We start from the raw sequence: 18,387 nt of genomic DNA on the forward strand, positions 1-18,387 counted from the left end.
ACATCCCCTTCAACTCACGATGAAATTTTTACCTTAATACCATCAACCGGTTCTAAAGCATTGCTGATACGGCCTCTTGACAGCGTAAATGGGCATAGAGTGTTTTGATTTATTTCAATACAGTTACAATATTGCCCCAAAATTTTCGCATTAATACCCTTAGCTTTGTTAATTGTAGTAGTAGCACCAGTAAATATAGTAGTAGCAATAGGAGTACAGTTAGTACTAACAGTCTTAGCTTCAGAAGCAGTAGTAGTAGTAGAACTTAGTTAGGTTAGTTCAACATCCCCCACATGAAGCATTGTAAGTTTTAATTTCACACAAGAAACTGTTCCTAAGATATTCCTGATATATCCTTTCGATGACCTGCATACGGATGGCAGATTGTCATCATGTATGCAGATGTTGTAAGGATGGCAGATTGTCATCCGTACAACAGAAATATTTTCTGAAAATTTCACATTCATAGGTTGTGGATTTTGACCTAGCCAAGAGACACGGTATATCTTCTGAAAATTAAAAGCCCTAGTACCCTCTTAAGAGGCAAAAGTGATTGGAGAGCAATCAGCCCTCCTTTTTTGCTCATAATTTTCCGGACACTTTCATTTAAAATTCTAAGACCCGCATTTTCTTTAGCATTGCTGAATGGTCTAGTAACTATATCTTTAGGGCTATTGGGTAGATCAATCCCCCACGGTTATGTAGTTTGCCCATTAAGCTTAAAAACAAAATGTTGTTTTAAAATTATATCAAAACACACTGTTTGTATCCTGTCTACCAATAAGACATCTCAGCAATATACCAAGAACGACTGAGGGTATTAAGTTCAATTTTTCGGGGCTACTTCTATTACTTTTTCTGCTCTTAAAATTTTACTAAATCAAAAGATTGTTAGTATATCCAGGCTGTGAAAGAACATAAATGTAATTTTTGGGGAATGATATTAACTTTTATTCGTCAGATTTACTAGAGGATGTATATGATTAAATTAAACACTACTATTTGTTTTATGATATTCAAAAGAGTTTATGTTGTTAAAAATTGCTAAAAAAGTTTCTTCAGCATATAAATAGAAGGCCAAACTATAAATTCTCAAAGAAAAACCGGAAAGATTCAAACTATGGTTTTGTTTTTTTCCTGAAAAAGACTATGTCAGTATAAAACAAACAGAAACTAATTAAAAAACTTTTTCCAAAAATAAGGTAAAAAACTATTAAACCAAAATTGAAAAAAACAAACACAGAATCAAATAATCTACCAAGCATACAACTACCTCAAATCAGTATCAATAAATAAATGAAACTCAAAACGAACAGAAATTAAAATAAATAACAGAGTCAAACTCAAAACAAGCAGGAATTAATATGAGTAGGGTTCATAACTCCTATGCTTTCTAAAAGCCAGAATATAATCTGTATTTTACTGAAAAATTCTTTTAAATCTTAAGATTTTAGGGAATAAATATCAGCATATGTATATTAAACTGACAATGCACATTTTTTTCAGTAAATTCACTTGAATTTTTTTCAGCAAAGTAGAAATTATATTCTGGCTTTTAGAAAGCATAGGAGTTTTGAACCCTACTCAGATTAATTCCTGCTTGTTTTGAGTTTGACTCTGGGCTTTATTTTAATTTCTGTTCATTTTTAGTTTCATTTATTTGTTGATACTGATTTGGGGCAGTTGTATGCTTGGTAGATTATTTGATTCTGTTTTTGTTCATTTTTGGTTTAGTGGTATTCTCCGTTAAACCCAGGCAACAAATTTCTAACATCACAGGCTTCAACGAGCTGAAGAAGCTTTTAGGAGTCTATCAGTGGCAGAATTCTTCTGACTTCAGTTCCTTTTGAGGTCTTTGTTGTTTGGTAAAAAAATATGTTTATTTTCTTGATTTGGGGTGGGAAAAACGAATAAGGAGAAAATAATTTTTATCTGTGTTTTGGAAGGAAAGTATATTATTATTAATAGTGGTGGAATTATGTTACTTTTATATTAAAAGTGGTGTTTTAGTCCAGGACTTTTAGGGTTTGACCCGGACAAAATTGCAATATAAACGAAAATAGTACCAAAATGATCAGAAAAAAATTCTGTACAACATACTAAAAGTCCCCATAAATCCGAGTGGGGTGAGTAGCCGAAAAATAGGGGAAAAGGGGTAAATGCGGGGGAAATTGGGAAAAATGCCGAACATGCCCAGAAAATAGTTCAAAGTGGGTTTTCTGGGGCTTTCCCATACGCTGATAACGAAACTGACATCTAAAATTCAGTATAGAATAAAAGTACTACGGAAAACGGGGAGAACAGGGGGAAGAGAGGAAAGAAGTTATAAATACAGGGTAGAAAGCACTTTGAAATATGTTTTCTGGGGTCTTTCTATCTGCTGATCCCGAAACTGGCATCTAAAATGAAATAAAGAACATGAGCCCCACCATAACGGGGGAAAAGAGGGAAAGAGGAGAAGAAAAGGGACAATTGAAGTCAGGGGTAGAAATCAGTTTGAAATGTGTTTTCTGGGGTTTTCCTATCTGCTGATTACGAAACTGACACCTAAAATGAAGGAAAGAAAACGAGAACCATGAAAACTGAACAAAACTGGAGGAAATAACGGAAAAGGGGAAGGGAAGCCTGACTCCTGAGCCAGCTGCTAATGGCTAATAAGTAGGCCTATGGACAAAATAACTCGCTTATGTATCAAACTTTGAAGTATAAAACTTCAGCTATTATAGGTAAAATTTTTACTTTCGAAGGCAATATCGTTGAATAAAAAACTAAAAAAAGAACTTCAGTAACTATAGGTAAAATCTGCACTTTTTAAGGCATTGGAGTTGACTTGAAAAACACAGCATTGATGTCACTAGTCAAGCTCCTCGTCTTTGACAATCTCGTTGTCCCTGTTCAAACAGTTGATACCCTGACATTCTCCGCACGTGAACGTACACGCTAATTCATTTTTCTTGCAGCTGCATCGCGAGTTCTCGCAGCCTGTCTTACAGTTGCATCTCACGACACTCAAAAGAGTCTGAGGTGCGGGCAACAAATCGGTCATCACAGGTGAGTATTTATGGTCTCTGAGGACCCAACCCCAGTCAGCCGGGTCGATGTCAGCTGGTTCCCCTTTCCAACGGGATACCTGGAGGCGCACTCGCTGGGAGTGGAATGAAGCTGCAACTTCGGTTGGCGGAAGCCTTTCAGGGTTAACAAACGCCGTTGTATTTGACGAAGAAACTTTTTCCAAGAAAATTCGATGTCGCAGCTTAATGAGATCTTCGTTTGGTCGTGCTTTATACAAGCTGAAGAGAAGATATTCACCCGCTTTCACAATTTCATCTTTAGACGATGATTCATCCAGAAACACTTCGCATTTTTTTCTGAACACTTCGCTCTTCTTCAAATGAGGTAGCACAGCTTGCTTTCCAAGTCCAAAAACTCGTGAGGTCGTGTCACATCCCAAGAGTGCGTGCCCTACCAGAAGTAGCCTGGATACTTCTCCCATTTTTTTTTTAACTTCGTTGAGGCACCAGAACCGTGTTATCGCTTCTTTTGCGTTCGTTGACGATTCGAAGTAAAGTGTTTTTGCATTAGGTGGGAGGTGATACAAGAGTAGAATCAGAAGGTCAGTGTCGTTGCCAAGAACTATTGTTTCAGAGTTTTCTGCTTTCGTTACGGCAGTCTTCACGATTAGATAGTCAGCATCGTCCTTTGCATGGACGACTTCAAATCCTTTGGCTCTGAGTTTTTCCCCGATGTAGCTTATAATTCGCTGTTTGTTCTGAGAGTTGCTCAAAAATTCTTCCTTCTTTTTCTGGAGCTTCATCCCTAAACTGAAATCGATCACTTGATGCTGGCTTCCCTTACACCGTCGGTTGTGGGTAGCATCTTTCGTAGTTGGACCAGCGCTGTATCCATCGAAGACAACAGTAGGGGAGGTACAGCGTCGAGTAACGAAACTAACATAGCTGTCACAGATTGAATCATAAGTATCACCAATCTTCCAAGGTACTTGCTGAAGCAGCCAACCTCCGTCAACTACAGTGACACGATCTGACACTGGCAGGTGGTGAATCGAGTCCGTTTTCGCTTCTTTCCATATTGCTTTCGCTAGTGCAGGTTTGTCTGGCTGACGCATTATGCCAGAATTCTCAAACAAAGCGGGTGGATAACTGCACAGTTCGTAACGTAGAGTTTCTGCCATGTCATTTTCAGATGTATGGGTAGCAGTCACAAGACGTTGAAAAAGCAGTGCAGGGTCGATATGCAAAATCTTGCCATCTATCCTTATGTTCCCATCGGTTGCCAGTGTAACGACTTTGTCTTTCTTCCTGAATGAAAAACTTTCGACGGATTGGCCATCCATGCGCTGGAGGATCAGCTCACCTACAGCTTTAGCATCCTCTGCATTGACGCCTTTTTGGGCAATCAGCCCGGAACCTATACTTCTAAGCTCTGTGGAACTAGTGAAAGGACAGTTCTCTAGAAGGAATTCAAGAAACGTCAGTAGATCCTTAGTATCTCTCTTTATTCGTGCTGCGGTTGCAGTAACGTGCTGTTCACTAGAACTGTACTCTAGGCCTGTCAGTTTCTGCATTAGATCATTCACTGAAGCGAGTAGCGGCATAGACATTGTCCATATGTTTCTCTGCAGCTCAGTCATCCCTTTTCCTCTTGTCAGCCCTTCATCTGATTTTAAGCTCTTCATCAGCACTGTCTTGATGACGAGGTCTGGAGCCAATCCAGCCTAAAAACGATCAGTTCGTCGGGTAATAAACTTGCCGCATGCAAACTGCCCCAAGAGCTGTGGATTCGATGTTTCAAGTTCCTGCATCATCTGAAGAAAAAGACGAACTAACTTGGCATTAAGATTATGCACCGCAGCTGCGAGGTATGGGAGCATATCAGAAAGAGAGGATAAGTAGAGATCTCAGTCTCCAGTCCTTTCTGTTTTCAAAAAGTTCCGAAAAATTGAAACCATTTCGGAATACTGGATGAATAGTTTCGCAGTTCCGCTGGATTTCAGAGACGATTTTAAGGCTTCGAGGCGTAGCGAAACTGCCTGAAGGGCTTCGTGGTTAGCCACTTCTTCTACAGAAATTTTTCCATCCACTAAATCGTCATACACGCTGGAGACTCGTACAAGATCTTCGTGGTCGGAAGGTCTCTCGCGATACGAAATTGAATAAGCCATGCACAAAAATGAAATATTCAGTGATGCGTCGACTAGCTTTTGAGCTCCTACTGCTCTTGCAACCGCTGTGCCGCTGAAAATGTGTTTCAGTCTATCCTCCCCGTAAACAAGTTCTAACATCTCTTTCAGGCCCGACCCTTCCATTATATAGCCTATGGCCCCTAAGAAGCTTATTCGTGTATGGAACCCTCCAAGCATTGTTACAATTTTCTTCAGGGGACTTGCTGGAGGCTCTTCATGAACAATCTTTGTCGCTTTCCAGAAGAGGGGCTGGTCAAACGTGACAACGGGAGTTACACCGAGTCTTTGCGGTAGGTCACTGATGAATATGAGTGTGGAGTAAATACACGACTGATCAATAGGTTTGTAGTCAATCATAGGTAAAAACAGAACTGAGGATCGTCCGTCATGTTCTCCGACGTGCACGACCTGCGTAAGGCCACTCCAACAAGGTCTTTGGTTTCTTAAAAGCCAGCTGTTGTGCCAAAGGAGGTCCAAATTACTTTCAAAGGTTGTACAGCTCTGGAGGGTTTTATACACCATGCGAGTGCCCTCTTTGTTCCTTCGATTGTAGAAGTGGAAGGTCATGCCTGCGATGTCTTTTAGGGTTTCTGCATTAATTTCCATTCGAGGAATACTGGGCATTGTCGTTTTCGATTTTGGACTCACTATTTCAAAAATCCCCAATCCGTGAAATGTGCCATTAACGTCGATCGTGCAGACAACATGATATACGGTATATGCTGCAAACTTCAACAAAATGCCAGTGCTAAGCGGGAAAATACCAGTCCCGTGACTTGCAGCTGCGTTTCGTTCAAATCTGAGCACTTCTTTATAGGATGAACAGAAGCCCAGTTTATGAACGTTGTCTATTAGAAACCGTGATCCGAAGTGGTAGTGGAGCTGAACTGCTACAAACACCTGAAGAGGTGCGAGGACTGTTCGAGATAAACAGGCTTGTACTATTGCTTGACCAAGAGCTGCCACTGCAATATTCTCGTTTCCCCCTGGTATTAATTCGCAAAGAAGAAGACGCAAGGACTTGGGAAGGTAGCTTAAGCACGTTGCGACATTGTCAAGAGACTTGAAACTTGGATACTCTTCTGATAAAGGAGGTAGGCTTTTAGCTTCACTTTTGATTATTCTAGCAATCGTTTTTATCAGGTTCATGATTTCTACGTCCTCAGATTGGTTCTTAGGAAGCGTACGATGCTTGTTCAGAATGAAATGAGCCGCCTCTCTGAATGTCAAAAATACTAGCTTTCCCAGGCAAATCCGTGATAAGCACACGATCCCCGTAGCTTTCAAGCAAAAGACGTTGGATGTGCTTCACACTGTAAGCTTCACCGACTCCAAGGAAAAAATTCATCTTTTCTGCAACATCACTAAGAGTAAAGTGTTGGTCTTCTATACTTTTAAAGTGCTCTAGAGACTTTTCAAAAGCTTTTCGCTTCTCTGTTTCGGCTGTTCTTCCCGCCTTGGCAGAATCGTTTTCTTTCTCCTCTTTGTACCGTTTTGGCATATTTTTGTTTGTCTTAAATCTCACATAGCATCATTTAGGGTAAACTGCATCTGCAGCATGGAGGTCAGAAAGAATGCAATTCATCCTTCCGAAAACAGTCGTCGCCCAATTGTCTTTGCCTCTACTTTCGCATGCCCGCAACACTGAGTGTCTAAGCTCTGTCGTGGCTGCTTTCACGTACTCGCCGTTGGCCTCCTTTCTTATCGACTTCTCGAACCCCACTTCAGAGTTGCAAAAAATGCAACAGACCTGCACGTTAAAGAAATCTTGAGATCTCAGTTTTCTCGGAGTCTCGTTAGGGATAGGTTCTTCACTTGTCCGTTTCAAGGAATAAATGGTACTTTGGCAGCAATAATCTTTTCGACATGGTTTATGAACAAACTGAACTGGTTCTGCAGCAATCTGGTCTCTTCTGTCTTTGCTTGCTGTGCTCACCGATAGTGCTCCTTTCGCAGTCAGAACAACGGCTGTGTCATCATCGCTTGTTATGTCCTGCTGACAAAGAATGCAGAGTCTGTTGGAGCCACTCATCTTGCACTGGAAGAGAAGAGCAGCTTAGTTTCGGTAAAAATAGGACAGATACCTTGAATATCATTTCTATCATGTCTCCCTGCTGCTCAAACAGAAGTGTTGAATTTTAACCATTGATAGCTGACATTACAGTGTCAGCTCTCCATGACATGAAAATTTTCCACTTCTGATACAGCAGCAGGGTTCCCAAAGAGCTTTATCTTTCATCAGCACCATTTGCACGGCGAACGTAACTCTCTAAATAAATTCTGAACCTTCGAGATGGCGCCCCATCTCGAAAGACCGTCTCTGAAAACTAGATGTCGCTCTTGCTTAATCTTGACAAAACGCAACTATAACCATGAATTCAGGCACCCAGGGAAAATAATGAATTAAACTTGGCTTAGTACTGAAAGAAGAGTTGCCGATACGCAAAATTATGCTTGACTTAACAAAAAAATCTCGTCGTACCTTGATTTATCCTGCTACCATGTCACATGTGTAAGCATCCACGCAGACTGGGGACTATTGGATCCGCTAGATGTCATTCCGTCAGGATAGGTTTTGTCGTCGGCACTGGAACTCCGCGGTGACTAGTCTACCTTGCTTCTCTTACTGAATGTTGAATTAGAACAGGATTATGTTGACGAACCCCCGCGCTTGTTGATAACGGCGAGGAATACGGAATAAAACACTTTCAGTATCTTTCCGTATTTCTTTCTTGAGTTTTTTTTTTTGCCTTTTCCGAACCTATGGGGTAGCCGAACCTCTATATATCTCCTGTATTAACATTACTAAACATTTCCACATGCTTTCTGCCCCTAACCGGTATATTTCACTTTTTCCCATCCCTCCCCCCCCCATTTCCCCGTTTTATGTTAATCAATTTTTTTATATCATTTTAGTTCTCAATTTCGTAATTACCAGATAGGAATACCCCAGAAAATATCTTTCAAACCGCTTTCTACCCCTACCCTGTATTCTTCTCTTTTCTCCCCTCTTTCCCCTGTTCCCCCGTTTTCCGTACTACTCTTTTTCTATACTGAATTTTAGATGTCAATTTCGTAATCAGCGTATGTGAAAACCTCAGAAAACTCACTTTAAACTATTTTCTGGGCATGTTCGGCATTTTTCCCATTTTCCCCCTTTTCCCCTGTTTTTCGGGTACTCGCCCCACTCGGATTTATGGGGACTTTTAGTATGTTGTACAGAATTTTTTTCTGATCATTTTTGTACCATTTTCGTTTATATTGCAATTTTGTCCGGGTTCGACACTTTTTTGAGCTAAAAGTCCTGGACTATTTGTTTTGTGGATTTATTAAATATGTTACCTAGCAAGCTTTGCTTCGGGAAGGAAGGTATTTTATTTTTTGTTTATTTTTCCCATTTATTAATAAACAATATGCACCAACACATAAAAATAAGTAAAGGCTAAGTTATGAGTATATGCTGCTAAATTAATGAAAAAATAATAATAATTAGAAGTGAATAAATGTAAGGAAATCAATTTTCAAGCTACTAAGAAATAAGAATAAGGGGGTGCAAAAACATATGTCGAATTGAACACAAACAACCAAAACGATGTTGGAACAATGTATTATTATTATTATTATTTTTCATACCTGGGCACGTCGTATCGAAGCAGCTGTCGTGGAAACTTCGAAAAGAGCTCATTCGATTGGAAATTGGAGTGGCTTGTGCGCTTTTTAATAGTCGAAAGTGATTGCAAGGCAACTACCCAACATTTCCCCTAACACATCCAATCAAAATTTTGAGATAGCCATTTTGTTCAGCGTAGTTGATTTCCAAATAGAAAATGTATTCTTGAGGAGGACACTCCTCCACAACCCTCTGGGCAAGAGTTTTAAGCTATACCCTGGGGGCATATAAGAACGATGTTGGCACAATGTATTATTTTTTTTTTTTCTTTAGACCAGGGCACTTCGTATAGAAGAAGTTGTCGTAGAAACTTCTAAAAGGGCTCATTCAATTGGAAATTGGAGTGGCTTGTCCCCTTTTTAATAGTCAAAAGTGATTGGAAGGCAACTAACCCCCCCCCCCCCCCCTTCCACGCCCACCATTTCCCGAAAGACATCCAATCAAATTTTGAGATAGCCATTTTGTTCAGTGGAGTTGATTTCCAGATAGAGATTATGCTTTTGACGACGATACTCCCCCACAGCCCTCAGGGCAAGGGTTGTAAGTTATGCCCTGGGGGCATCTAAGGTTTTTATAGAAAGCGTTGGCGTAGAAACTTCAAAAAGGGCAGATACGATTGGAAATTCCCAGGGCTAGTGCCCTTTTTAATAGTCGAAAGTGATTGGAGGGCAACTAGCAACCCTCTCACGCCCACCATTTCCCCAAACACATCGACTCAAAATTTTGAGATAGCTTTTTTTTTCAACGTAGTTGAAAGTTTTGGAAATTAGGTCTTTGAGGATGACAACCCCCCCCCCTCCCCACAGCCCTCAGGGCAAGGGTTGTAAGCTATACCCTGGGGGCATATAAGGTTTTTATAGAATGCACTGTCGTAGAAATTTCAAAAAGGGCTCATTCGATTGGAAATTGACACCCCTTCCACGCCCACCATTTCCCCAAACACATCCAATCAAAACTTTGATATAGCCATTTTGTTCCACGTAGTTTAAAGTTCAGGAAATTATATCTTTGAGCCGGATACTCACCCCACAGTCTTCAGGGCAAGGGTTATAATGCATACCCTGGGGGCATATAAGGTTTTTAATGAAAGCTTTGTCATAGAAACTTGAAAAAGGACTCATTCGATTGGATCTTCAAAGGGCTTGTGCACTTTTTAACGGTTGAAAGTGATTTGAAAGCAACTAATTCCCCTCTCACGCCCACCTTTCCCCCAAACACATACAATCAATATTTTTAGATAGTCATTTTACTCAACGTAGTTGAAAGTTTTGGCAATTATGTCTTTAAGGATTACAACCCCTCCCCCGCAGCCCTCAGGGCAAGGGTTCTAAGCTATGCCCTTGGGGCATATAAGGGTTTTATAGAAAGCGATGTTGTCATAGTAACTTAAAAAAGGACTCATTCATTTGCAAATTGAAAGGGATAGTGCCCTTTTTAATAATCAAAAGTGATTGGAGGGCAACTAACCCCCCTCTCACGCCCACCATTTTCGCAAACACATCCAATCAAAATTTTGAGATATCCATTTTGTTCAATGAAGTTGAAAGTTCTGGAAATTAGGTCTTTTTTGGATGATAACCCCCTCAGAGCCCTCAGTGCAATGGTTGTAAGTTATGCCCTGGGGGGCATATGAGGTTTATATAGAAAGTTGCTTTAGAAATTTCAAAAAAGGCTCATTTGATTAGAAATTGAAATTGCCCTTTTTAATAGTCGAAAGAGAGTGGAGAGTAATTAACCCTCCTCTCACGCCCACCATTTTCCTAAAAACATTCAATCAAAGTTTAGAGATTGCCATTTTGTTCAACGTAGTTGAAATTTCTGGAAATTATGTATTTAAGGGATGACAATCCCCCTAGAGCCCCCCGGGCAAAGGTTGTAAGTTATGCCCCGGGGATATATAAGGTTTTTATAGATAGAGTTGTTGTAAAACTTCAAAAAGGGGCTCATTCAATTGGAAATTGAGAGGGCTAGTGCCCTTTTAATTGTCAAAAGTGACCGGAGGTTAACTAACCTCCAACATAGTAGAAAGTTCTGGAAAGTAGGCCTTTGAGAATGACACCCCCCCCCCCCCCAGCCGTCAGGGTAGGGGTTGTAATTTATGCCCTAGGGGCATATAAGGTTTTTATTAAAAGTGTTGTCGTAGAAACTTCAAAAGGGCTCATTTTATTGGAAATTGAAAGGGCTAGTGCCATTTTTAATAGTTGAAAGTGATTGAAGAGGGATAAACACCCCTCTCACGCCCACCATTTCCCCAAATACATCCAATCAAAATTTTGAGATAGCCATTTTGTTTAACGTAATTGAAAGTTCTAGAAATTAGGTGCTAGAGGATAACAACCACACTAACAGCCCTTAGGGTAAGTGTTGTAATTTATGCCCTGGGGGCATATAAGGTGTTGATAGAAAGCGTTGTCATAGAAACTCAAAAAGGGCTCATTCGATTGGAAATGGATAGGCCTAGTGCCCTTTTTAATAGTCTAAAGTGATTGAAAGCTTGACATTTTTATAGTAAAGATCGATGTGGACAAAAATACAAATGAATATGCATTGTCAGTTTACATGTAATGATATTTAGTAATCAAAATGTTAATATTATTTGATTTATTAAAGTTATAAAAGTAAAAAAAAAAAAAATTCTGTAAAGTGCAAATTATGTTCTGGCCTTGGGAAGGCATTGGGGTTTTGAGCCCAGCTTGTGTTAATTGTTGCTCGTTTTGAGTTTGACTCGGTTATTTAATTTAATTTCTGTTCGTTTTGGGTTTCATTTATTTATTGATGCTGATTTGTGGTAGTTTTACGCTTGGTAGATTATTTGATTTTATTTTTGCTCATTTTTTTGTTTAATGGAGTTCTTTACTTTTCTTTGAAAAACGTATTTTGTGTAAAAAGTTTTTGACTTCGAGTCAGTAATGAATAATCTAAGTTAAGTTACTCCTAACCCCAAAAGATTTTGCAGAGGTGAGATGACTCAACATTGGTGTGTTTACAGCTGCGAGTTTTTGATTTGTCAAAAGCATGCTAAGGCTTGAATTTGGTTAGCCTCTCTTTTGCCAGCCTCCGTGTGATATCCTGCGATCTCTGAACATTTAGTGTAAAATTACAAAAGAAGTAAGCCGTAAGTAAAAGCTAAGGTTGCGAGTTTATGTTGCTAAAACAAATGGAAACCGAAAATAGAAGAAAGTATAATAATCAGAAGTGAATAAATGTAAGGAAATCAATTTTCAACCTATTAAGAAATAAGAATAAGGGGGGTGAAACCACATGTCGAATTAAACACAAACAACCAAACATACAAAACATAATATTTCGTGAATTAGAACTTTTGATAATTTCTTAGCTATTTTTAATTTTTTTTTCTAATAATGATATATTTATATCAAACGCATGAAAGTATATGCTGAACGCATGTATATTTAAATTGATTTTTATAGGACTTTTCTCCGTTGCGTAAATGCAGGGAGCCTAAAAAGTACACCAGCTCATTCGTGTCAAAACCGCCCCAACGGCTCGGGCTCACAGCAGTCAGACCCTTCTAATGCCAGCTGCTCTTCAGCTAAGAGAACACAGGTACTATTTCTTTCTTTTTTTTTCATATTAGCTTAAACCGTTTAGGCTGGTGGTGTCTTTTGATAAGCTCAGATTGTTTTTGTTTATTTTTGATGCTTTACAGAAGAACAATGTGGGAAAAATCACTACGACAAAACCGCAGGCGCTGGAAAAAATCCTAATGAAAAGCTGGATTTATAAAGCGGAAAAATCAAAATTCTAAATCTTCCAAAAAGACACACACATAGACAGACAGAAAAAAAGACAAACTGACAGGCAATAAAAGACACACAGACAGACAGAAATACTCACAGACAGACAGAAAAAAATACAGACACAGAAAGACAGAAAAAAAGACACATACAGACAAAAGTCAAAGGACAGACGAACAAAAGGACCAAAAAGACATGCATTATTCATAACACAAAATATTCTCATCAAATTGTTTTGCTGATTGAATAAGATGAGGGAAAATGCGATGGTGTTATTCAAATTTTGTGATTGAAATAAGCAATTGCATTATTCAAAATACCAAATACTTCCATCAAAATATTTTGGTGCTTGAAATAAGATGGGAAAATACTTGATAGTGTTGCTAAAAATTGACTGTTTCTTTAAATAAGATGTAAATAAGAAAATGAATTATTCGAAGTATCAACTGGGTTTTTTATAGTAAGTGTTGTCGTAAAAACTCCTAAAAAGGCTCATTAGATTGGAAATTTAAAAAAAAACAAATTTTTTTTTTTAACTTAAAGTAAGGAGCGACATTAAAACTAAAACGAACAGAAGTTATTCCGTAAATGAAAGGGACTGCCCCCTCCTCAGCACCTCGCTCTTTACGCTAAAGTTGTTCATTGTTTTAAAAAATAGAGTTGTGAGAAAGAGTATAACTTTAGCGTAAAGAGCGAGGCGTAGAGGAGGGGACAGCCTCCCCACCCCTATCATGTCCCAAAACACTTCCGATCAACATTTAGATGTAGCCATTTTGTTGAATGTAGCTGAAGGGTCTGGAAATTTTTTCTTTGAGGATGACACCCCCCACAGCCCTCAGGGTAAGGGTTGTAAGTTACCCTAGGGGTATGTAAGGTTTTTATAGAAAGGGTTGTCGTAGAAACTTAAGAAAGGGCTCATTAAATTGGAAATTGAAAGGGCTAGTGTCCTTTTTCATAGTAGACAGTGATTGGAGGCAACTAACCCCCCTCTCGTGCCCACCATTTTCCCAAACATATCTAATCAAAATTTTTGAGATAGCCATTTTTTTCGACATTGTTGAAAGTTCTAGAAATCAGGTTGTTGAGAATCACAGCCCCCCGGGTGAGGTTTGTAAGTTATGCCCTGGTGGCATATACGGTTTTTATAGAAAGTGTTTTTGTAGAAACTTTAAAAAAAAGGCTGATTCGATTGGAAATTGAGAGGGCTATTGCCCCCTTTGTAACAGTCGAAAGTAATCGGAGGGAGACCCCCCCCATGCTCATCATTTCCACAAAAGACACAGTTTCCTGGAAATTGCGCCTTTGAGGATGACGACCCTCCCCCAATAACCTTCAGGACAAGGATCCTAAGTTATGCCCGTGGGGTATAAAGGCTTTTGTAGAAAGTTTTTTCGTAGAAGCTTTAAAAGGGATCATTCGATTGGAAATTGAGAGGGCTTGTGTCTTTTTTAGTAGTCGAAAGTGATCAGAAGGCAAATGCCCCTCCTCCAACGCCCATCATTTCGCCAAACACATCCAATCAAAATTTTGAGATGCCCATTTTGTTCAACGTAGTAAATTTTTGAAAATTATGTCTTTAAGGACGGCAAACCCCCCCCCCCCCCTACACCCCTCAGGGCAAAGGTTGTAAGTTATGCCACGAGGGCATATAAGGTTCTTATAGATAGCGTTATCGTAGAAACTTTAAAAAAGGCTCGTTAAATTGGAAATTGAAAGGGCTAGTGCCCTTTTTAATAGTCGAAAGTGATTGGAGAGCTATTAACCTCTTACGCCCATCATTTCCCACAAACATATCCAATCAAAATTTTGAGATAGCCATTTTATTCAACGTAGTTTAAAGTTCTGGAAATTAGGTCTTTGAGGATGATACCCCCCCCCCCCTCTTACAACTCTCAGGGCAAAGACTTTAAGGTATGCCGTTGGGGCATATAAGGTTTGATAGAAAGTGTTTTCGTAGAGACTTCAAAAAGGGCTCATTCAACTGGAAGTTGAAAAGGCTAGTGCCCTTTTTATAGTCGAAAGTGATTGGAGGGCAAATGCGATATGAAGCCCACCTCACGCCCACCATTTCCTCAAACAAATCCAATCAAAATTTCGAGTTTGCCATTTTGTTCAACGTAGTTGAAAGTTCTGGAAATTATGTCTTTGAAGATGACAAACCCCCCACATTCCTCAGGGCAAGGGTTGTAAGTAATGCCCTGGGGCATATAAGGTTTTTATAGAGTTCATTTGATTGGAAATTGAAAGGGCTAGTGTTCTTTTTAATAGTTGAAAGCGATTAAAGGGCAACTAACCCCCCTCTCACGCTCACCATTTCCCCAAACACATCCACCCAAAATTTTGATAAAAGCCATTTTATTCAACGTAGTTTAAAGTTCTAGAATTAGGTCTGTCAGTATTACAACAATTTCCTGGAAATTGTGTCTTTGAAAATGGTGACCCTCCACCCATAGCCATCATGACAATAGTCGTAACTTATGCCCTTGGGGCATATAACGTTTTTATAGAAAGTTTTGTCGTAGAAGCTTCAAAGAGGGCTCATTCGATTGGAAATTGAGAGGAATTTTGCCTTTTATTATTAGTCGAAAGTGATCAGAGGGCAAATGTCTGCCTCCTCGCCTATCATTTCCCCAAACACTTCCAATCAAAATTTTAGAGATAGCCATTTTGTTCATCGTATTTGAAAGTTCTGGAAATTATGTTCTTGAGGATAGCAAATCCCCTGCAGCCCTCAGGGGAAGGATTATAAGCTATACCCTAGGGGCAAATAATGTTATTATAGAAAGCATGGTCATATAAACTTAGGAGGGTGCTCATTGGATTGGTAATCAGACGCTCTAGTGCTCTTTTTAAGAGTCAGTGATCAGAGAGCAGCTACCCTCCCCCCCCCCCCCCCACAAACTCACACATGTCATATTGTCCCGAAATGCATCTAATAGAAATTTTGAGATAGTCATTTTGTCAAAGTCATTTTGTTCAACCTCATTTTGTTCATTTTGTTGAAAGATGTGGAAATTATGTCGCTGAGGAGGGCAATCCCCTACAGCCCTCAGGGCAAGGGTTTTAAGCTATGCCCTTGGGGTATATAAGGTTTTTTTTTATAGAAAATGTTGTCGTAGAAACTTTCAAAACGGCTCATTCGATTGGAAATGCAAAGGGCTGGTGACCTTTTTAATAATTAAAAGTGATTGAAGGGCAACTAACCCCCCCCTTCACGCCCACCATTTCCCCAACCACATCCAATCAAAATTTTGAAATAGACATTTTGTTCAAAGTAGTTGTAATTTCTCTAAATTAGGTCATTGAGGATAACAACCCCTCGCCCACAGCCCTCAGGGCGCAAGGGTTGTAAGTTATGACCTGGGGACATACAGTTTTTTTTTATAGTCAGTGCTGTCGTAAAAACTTCAAAAAAGGCTCATTAGATTGGAAATTTAAAGGGCTAGTGCCTTTTTCAATAGTTGAAAAAAAAAAAAAGGTTATTTTCAACTTAAACTAAGGAGCGACATTAAAACTTAAAAAGAACAGAAGTTATTCCGTAAATGAAAGGGACTGTCCCCTCCTCAACACCTCGCTCTTTACGCTAAAGTTTTTCATTGTTTTAAAAAATAGAGCTGTGAGAAAGAGTCTAACTTTAGCGTCAAGAGCGAGGCGTAGAGGAGGGGACAGCCCCCCACCCCTATCATGTCTCAAAACACTTCCGATCAGCATTTAGATGTAGCCATTTTTTTTGAATGTAGCTGAAGGGTCTGGAAATTTTTTCTTTGAGGATGACAACCCCCACAGCCATCAGGGTAAGGGTTGTAAGTTATGCCCTAGTGGTATGTAAGGTTTTTATAGAAAGGGTTGTCATAGAAACTTAAGAAAATGCTCATTAAATTGGATATTGAAAGGGCTAGTGTCCTTTTTCGTAGTAGAAAGTGATTGGAGGCAACTAACCCCCCTCTCACGCCCACCATTTTCCCAAACACATCCAATCAAAATTTTGAGATTTTGAAAAGTGTTATTGTAGAAACTTTAAAAAAAGGCTAATTCGATTGAAAATTGAGAGGGCTATAACCCCCTTTGTAACAGTCGATCAAAATTTTGAGATTCCCATTTTGTTCAACGTAGTAAAATTTTTGAAAATTATGTCTTTGAGGATGGCAAACCCCCCACACCCCTCAGGGCAAAGGTTGTAAGTTATGCGTTCGTCCGGAATGAGGCAGACTATGTCTGCTGACCACGTGCCTCTGGATATGGGGTTTTACCTTACTAAACGCTCCATGTTAATGGGCAGCCTCAACCTTATGAGGTGGGTAGAGCCCACCCAAGGGACTCTCAGTATCTAGGCAAGTCCCAGCTCTAATTAGATCCCAGGCCTAGGGTCGGTTGGGCCTGCAATCCTCCACCCGAAAATTTTACCGCAACGAAAAACGATGATACTGCCTCGGATGACCTACCCCCCTTTTAGCGATAGGTCAACCTGGAGGCGCCTGGTCTCATCGTTCTCTACGCCGAACCCTCGGCAGGAGCCTTAAGTCAAGTAAGTCAAGCATATAAGGTTCTTATAGATAGCATTATCGTAGAAACTTAAAAAAGGGCTCATTCAATAGAATATTGAAAGGGCTAGTGCCGTTTTTAATAGTCGAAAGTGATTGGAGAGCTATTAACCCCCCTCTTACCCCCATTATTTCCCACAAACATATCCAATCAAAATTTTGAGATAGCATTTTTATTCAACGTAGTTTAAAGTTCTAGAAATTAGGTCTTTGAGGATGATACACCCCCCCCCTCTCTCTCACAACTCTCAGGGCAAAGGCTTTGAGGTATGCCGTTGGGGCATATAAGGTTTGATAGAAAGTGTTTTCGTAGAAACTTCAAAAAGGGCTCATTCAACTGGAAATGGAAAAGTCTAATGCCCTTTTTAATAGTCGAAAGTGTTTGGAGGACAAATAACCGTCCTCTCACGCCCACCATTTTCTCAAACAAATCCAATCAAAATTTTGAGTTTGCCATTTTGTTCAACGAAATTATGTCTTTGAAGATGATAAACCCCCCACAGCCCTCAGGGCAAGGGTTGTAAGTAATGCCCTGGGGCATTCAATTGGAAATTGAAAGGCCTAGTTAATTCGATCGGAAATTGAAAGGGCTAGTGTTCTTTTTAATAGTCGAAAGTGATTAAAGGGCAACTAACCCCCCTCTCACGCTCACCATTTCCCCAAACACATTCACCCGAAATTTTGAAAAAAGCCATTTTATTCAACGTAGTTTAAAGTTCTAGAATTAGGTCTTTCAGTATTACGACCCCCCCTCCCCACAATTCTCAGCGCAAGGTTTGTAAGTTATACCATGGGGGTATATAATTTTTTTTTATAGTCGTAGAAATTTTTGTCGTAGAAACTTCCAAAAGGACTCATTTGATTGGAAATTGACAGAGCTAGTGCCCTTCTTAATAGTCAAAAGGAATTGGAGGATAACTAACTATCCTCTCATGCCCACCATTTCCCCCGAACAAATTCAATCAAAACTTAAAGATAGCCATTTTATTCAACCTAGTTGAAAGGTCCGGTTATTATAGAAATGCAAGGATACTATAAAAAGGGATGTCGTAGAAACTTCAAAAAGCGGTCATTAGATTGGAAATTGAAAGGGCTAGTGCCGTTTTTCAAAGTAGAAAGTTATTGGAGGGCAACTAACCTCCCTCTCACGTCCACTTTTTACCCAAATACATGCAATCAACATTTTGAGATAGCCATTTTTTTCAACGTAGTTGA

The 18,387-nt window shown here is 39.6% G+C and overlaps 1 protein-coding gene across 1 annotated transcript in view; it reads left to right on the plus strand.

Annotated features, from left to right (window-relative positions):
- tim (timeless) overlaps positions 1–18,387 on the plus strand; it is a 173,607-nt gene that overhangs the window by 122,835 nt on the left and 32,385 nt on the right. The window contains exon 12 of the mRNA XM_089104130.1: positions 12,305–12,440. Within this exon, the coding sequence (XP_088960256.1) occupies positions 12,305–12,440 (136 nt within the window). The remainder of the gene's footprint in view (positions 1–12,304; positions 12,441–18,387) is intronic.

Source organism: Artemia sp. Qi Xiang Cuo, chromosome 18 (genome assembly GCF_049724085.1).
Source record: "Artemia sp. Qi Xiang Cuo chromosome 18, ASM4972408v1, whole genome shotgun sequence".
In the NCBI taxonomy this organism is placed as follows: domain Eukaryota; kingdom Metazoa; phylum Arthropoda; class Branchiopoda; order Anostraca; family Artemiidae; genus Artemia; species Artemia sp. Qi Xiang Cuo.